Consider the following 5,294-nt stretch of genomic DNA (forward strand, 5'->3'; position numbering starts at 1 on the left):
GAAATTGCAACTTTTGACCCAAGATTTAGTATGGAAACAGTACTTTTTGATAATTTTACTTATTTTTCCTATAATTTTTTTCTTTATTACCAACTTATTTCTGCAAAAAAATTTTTGGGTTGAGTTACCCTTTAATGGCTTTCTACTAGTAACAATGCTTGGATTTAGCCTCCTTATGGCTGATTAAGGCTCTAGCTTTTCTTTGGAGTAAGTACATGTATATGAAGGTTTTAAAGGTCACTTCAATTATCCGGACTTTTCACTTATCCGGACCCATCCGGACCACCTGATGGACAAGGGGTCTGGATAATCGAGGTTATACTGTATAGCAATATTTATCATTATTACAGCTGTTGTGGTTATTTTACTATAAACATTTAAGTAATGCATGAAACACTTGAAGGAAGTGATGATCATAATCGTCATTATAAAATGAAGAAAAACAGGACAATACATAAACCATGTAGACCTCTCATTGTACAAATCTATTGATCAAGTTAAACCTCAGAAAAATAAAACATTCAAAAATCCTCATACTACACTGATTATTGAAACAGGCAAAAACTGATGAGTAATCATTGTTAGAGTTGAATGAGATAAAAACAGAAAGATGCTTGGTTCTTTATCATTAAAAAATTTTTAACATTAGATACAGTGACAACTTAAACAGAAGTCAAGCTATTATCATTATTTGTAAATCCTCGTATCAATTTTATTAGCAACTCAGTGTCTAAATTCTGTAATGGTACATCTATGCAGCACAAGTAAGACCACCTCAGCTACATGTACATGCAGATTAGTCAGGCGTCAGGCCCCACCTGACTACATGCAGGTATGGTAATATTGTGTACTCTCATTCACCAATAATGAGCTCAACATACATATTATGCATATATTAGATAAAAACAGGGCTACTTTATTAATATAATGAGTGCAATATGGTTACCTTTCCATCTATCCTCACATATCTCTTCCCATGGCCAGGATGGATCTTGTACCCACTAAAATTACACAATTCTACCCTATCAAGACAATATAGAAATTAATGAAGAGGTTAATATGAGCATACAGACTAGAGACATTACTTGAAGAGAGATGGAAGAAGATACACTTACTTCATTTTGTGTCCCTTTTCACTCTTGCACCATCACCACGTGAACTTTCCAGCCACACCTTTTTTGTAACCGCACCCTCTTACATGCCCATTAAAATGGCGGCACCTATTGATGTTAAAATACAAGAGACTGAGGTTCGAGTTGAAGCTCCTACTCCTCCAGTGAGTGAGTCCTCCCGTACTGATCCTCCCAAGAGTCCATCAAAGACAAAAGGACCGTCAATGAAGCATAAGAGTAGATCACAGACAGAATCTCTGAGAGAATCTGAGAAAGCACTTCAGCAACTTTTGGAAGATTTTGAGGAAGGAAAACTCAATGCTTTTGGTATGCACGCTAAAAATTTGTGATCAATATTGACTGAAAAGGCATGTGGATATCAATATTAAGTTTTACTTATTGTCATTGTATACAATTGCAAACGATGTCTTTAGCCCCAATTAGCTCTGCTATATACCGTATGGAAGGAAATTTTGGAGGTAGTTAAATTTGGCGAATTTGGCGTTTTGATAGTCATTCGCCAAAATAAAAATTCACCATTTTGAGCCATTATACGCATGCTCAACGGCACGTGGCCACAAATTCGCCAATCACCAAAATTTAGCAATTCGCCAAAATTTAGTCCCTCCAAAATTTCCTTCTGTATGGTATACAGATAAAAACTAAATCAATAATTCATATAGATCTATGTATATTTTTTGCCATTATAATTTTAGGTAATTCTGATACATTGTCAAAGTTGACTAAGATACGTAAGATGCAGGAAGACTTGACATTAAGACATTTTGAAATTGATCAAATGAGAATTAGTCAAGAGAAGTAAAAAGCAGGGCTAGGCTTAATAATTATGGTTATTTTTTGAAAATCATTTTAGTTCAGGTAAAGATTATCAAGTAGAAGCATCTCTTAATGAACTGACACAAACAGTAAGCAAAGCATTTCTGATATTTAATTTTTTACTTCTTTAAAAGTTAGAGAAACTGGGCAATGAAATGTATCCTTTAATCATAATGTATGTAATTATTGAGCTTGAATGCTGTATTAGAACATTTTCCTTTACTCTATTTTACAGACAGTCGTTGCATTCATGAAAATAATACATTGTATGTCTCATTTTCTTTTAATGATATTTTATGTTTATCAAGTTGGCTAGCTTTGATTTCTTCATGATGTGCAGAATATCTAGTGAATAAAACAGCAGGGGAAAGTGACTGGGCGCTAACTGCTAGTGTATTATGGTTGCATGAAAATTTGGAAGTTCCAGCAGTTCCAATTTAATTTTTAAAAATTTGATACCCTAATTTGCAAAAATAAAAGTCATATTGTTGATATGCACTCAGCAGTATCACGTGATATTGTTCGCCTAAAGCGGTAAAACCAGAGCAGACTCAGCAGAGAGGGCCCAGCCGCCCAGAGGGGTAATTGGGATTGTGTGTGACATGGCCAAATTAGGTGATACTAGTTCAATTTTGTGTGGAAGGATTTTAAGTGAGTTACTGGGGTGTAGCTAGGGTAAGTAATGCTTATAATGTCATTGTTTTTAGGCAGTGGCTATTTTTACGGGCCCGTAATCCGACCGTGGGTGGCTATTTTTACGGCAGGATGATTTATCTATGGATTTACTCATTTTAAAACCTGGGAAACACTCTAAAATAAAAATAAAAACTAAACCCTAAACCAACCTTGGGGACTCCTAACATAACTAGGGGGCTCATAAAATGACTGGGGACGCTCTAAAAAAAAACCGCCACCCTAAACCCTAAAAACAATAGCTAAGTAGGGGACTCCTAACATAACTAGGGTTCCTAACATAATTAGGGAACATAGCGAAGTAGAAAGATTTTTAAAAATCAATTTGTTAAAGTCAAAATTATAAAAAAAAAAGAAATGGTCTGAGCTGAATTCGAACCAGTGCCCGTCCGTATCCAACCCAGTGCCTTCCCCACTGTGCCACCATGATCCTGCTGCCTTATTGATGCTGATTGTCATCTTTATACGTCACTTCATTTCTATATTCCCTGCCGTAAAAATAGCTGTATACAATGAGATTACGGGACCGTAAAAATAGCTACTACGTTGTTTTTATATACAGACATCAGTGATCTTGATGAAATTCTTGCTTTACTCGAGAGGCATAATTACAGCAAAGCATCATATAATCGACTTGGCCTACGTCTTAAGATATCTCAAAATACACTAGAGAAAATAAAGAAAGATCATGGAGAAGTAGATCCTTGTTTTACAAAGTTTTTGGCTAGCTGGTTACGTAAAGCTGATAACGTGAAGAATCCAACAATTGATAGTCTGATAACTGCTCTTAGAGGAATAGGAGAGAATGCTGTAGCTGATGGAATTGAATTTGATAGAGAAAGACAAAGTAAGGGAGGGTTATTGATATTTGAGAGTGGAATAGCTAAGCATACTGTAGCATTTGAGCAGGCTATTTATTTGAGAGATAATTATGGTATATTATCATTACAAATTTAAAACTCCAGTTATTTTGTGGACTCTATATAATTTATATTTTGAGAAACAGAAATAAAATTTTTGTGTGGTAAACAGGTTAAATTTTGAAAGTAACCAGCTATCATTCTATTTTCTTTTTACGACCTGGGGGCGTAGCCCCCAGGTCGTCCTAGATCCTATAATTGATTTCACCCACGTGCGATATAATATTTGATTGTATGTCAACACTTCATTTCTTCTATACACGTTGTATTGGAGAAATAACAAGCCTTAGCAACCACCCGCCCACGCTACGTAAGTGGGTGTGGTCACGGCAAACAAAATGGCGGTTTGAACATGGAAAAAGTTATGAGCTTTCTAACAGCGAAAGAGCATAGAGATACTGTCTAAAGACTTTTCTAGAAGCAGTAGAAGGTAGAGAGAATCTTCATAAGTCTTAATAAAAACCCAGCTGTACATGTAAGGTGGTGAAATCAATTATAGGAATATTTTTACACTGTTACGCTTGTTTTGATAATTTTTTATCCATTAGACCCACAGATTCATGAATCCATAGAAAAACCTGCCAAAGTATGTATATTTTGTATGTTATAGGAATTACTACATATATTTTATATTTAGAAAATGAAAGTTGATAGAAGTTCTTCATTCATGCAGTCAAAGACTCAGACTGCATCGATTAAGAAAACCAATGCTACCACAAGTGCTACTGTGGTATGTGCAAAAATTAACAATATTATCATTAAAAATTGCTCTTTTAGGACAAGGATATAACTATTGCTACAAGGTCTCGTGTGAAACGTCGATTTGAGACTAATTTACATGAGGTTAGTACTATAGTACCGTATAGCCCAATGATAATGTATAATTTTGAAGGTTTAAAAACATTTCCAAAATTTTCATCACATGCTAAATGAGCATTGTAATTATTACCATAATAAATATAGGCAAGAGTAGATAATAATTAGAGGAGAGTGTCCTACTGACTATAAAGTCTGCTTCATCACTGCGTAGAATTGAGAATGGGGATACATTTTCTGAGGTTTAAATTTCACTAATTTTGCTATTTAAAAATATCCACCTCAGTGTATAACCTATACTTGTAATTTTCCAATAATAAATAATCATGAATACTAAAAATGGGAAGCTGCCATTATAAAGGATATATTTTGGAGAAAATATTTCACAAAAATTGCATTTCAATCTAGATTTATTTGTGAGAAAAAAATTAGTGTTTTTTACTGACCATTTTGTAGAGGTTTCTATGGTATCTCGCGAGGTTAATAAATGCCATTGAAACCGATACTGAAGTGTATAACCTACTTCTACCATGACATTTGAAAACAACTACCAGCTGCTGATAACTAGACCATAGTTGACATACATACAACATGTCTAAGAGGCCAGGCAATAAATACCATAGAAACCTCTCCTCAGTGTATAACCAGGAGCCCATAAAAGAAAAAGGGAAGGGTAGGAGCGCGCAACACCCACGCATTTAATTAAAATCACTGTAGCCTGCATAGCTTAATGAGTTTACTATTTTTAGAACAAGGTAAACCACACCCGTTTAATAAAATGGCTACCAGTGTGAAGGTTGCTCTGAAAAAGAAGCTGTTTACATCTCAAGACACTGTACCAGCAACAGATTTATTGAAAGAACTTAAAAAGATAAGTATGCTACCCCAAAAATTCAGCTCCTTACAGTAAAGCCTT

General features: G+C 34.8%; 3 protein-coding genes across 4 annotated transcripts in view; 2 read left to right on the top strand and 1 right to left on the bottom strand.

Annotated features, from left to right (window-relative positions):
• Nucleotides 1–1,206, bottom strand: part of LOC100640765 (60S ribosomal protein L24-like) — a 3,081-nt gene extending 1,875 nt beyond the window's left edge. The window contains exons 1-2 of the mRNA XM_020002306.1: nt 1,116–1,206; nt 947–1,022 (exon numbers count right to left, since the gene is read on the bottom strand). Of these exons, the coding sequence (XP_019857865.1) occupies nt 947–1,022; nt 1,116–1,120 (81 nt within the window). The 5' untranslated portion in view covers nt 1,121–1,206. The remainder of the gene's footprint in view (nt 1–946; nt 1,023–1,115) is intronic.
• LOC105314392 (coiled-coil domain-containing protein 28B-like) overlaps nt 1–2,297 on the top strand; it is a 2,747-nt gene extending 450 nt beyond the window's left edge. Inside the window, exons 1-5 of one of the 2 annotated variants that reach the window (XM_020002307.1) lie at nt 1,171–1,439; nt 1,829–1,931; nt 1,987–2,038; nt 2,084–2,106; nt 2,185–2,297. In XM_020002307.1, coding sequence (XP_019857866.1) covers nt 1,199–1,439; nt 1,829–1,931; nt 1,987–2,038; nt 2,084–2,106; nt 2,185–2,203 — 438 coding nt within the window. In that variant the 5' untranslated portion in view covers nt 1,171–1,198 and the 3' untranslated portion in view covers nt 2,204–2,297. Of the gene's footprint in view, nt 1–1,170; nt 1,440–1,828; nt 1,932–1,986; nt 2,039–2,083; nt 2,107–2,184 lie in introns of those variants that run through there. The other variant, XM_011408546.2, reaches the window with a different exon arrangement.
• Nucleotides 2,298–4,202: 1,905 nt separating this feature from the next.
• Nucleotides 4,203–5,294, top strand: part of LOC109586129 (uncharacterized) — an 11,389-nt gene continuing 10,297 nt past the window's right edge. The window contains exons 1-2 of the mRNA XM_020002299.1: nt 4,203–4,292; nt 4,340–4,405. Of these exons, the coding sequence (XP_019857858.1) occupies nt 4,203–4,292; nt 4,340–4,405 (156 nt within the window). The remainder of the gene's footprint in view (nt 4,293–4,339; nt 4,406–5,294) is intronic.

This window comes from Amphimedon queenslandica, unplaced genomic scaffold, assembly GCF_000090795.2.
Source record: "Amphimedon queenslandica unplaced genomic scaffold, v1.1 AMPQUscaffold_12940, whole genome shotgun sequence".
NCBI classification, from domain to species: domain Eukaryota; kingdom Metazoa; phylum Porifera; class Demospongiae; order Haplosclerida; family Niphatidae; genus Amphimedon; species Amphimedon queenslandica.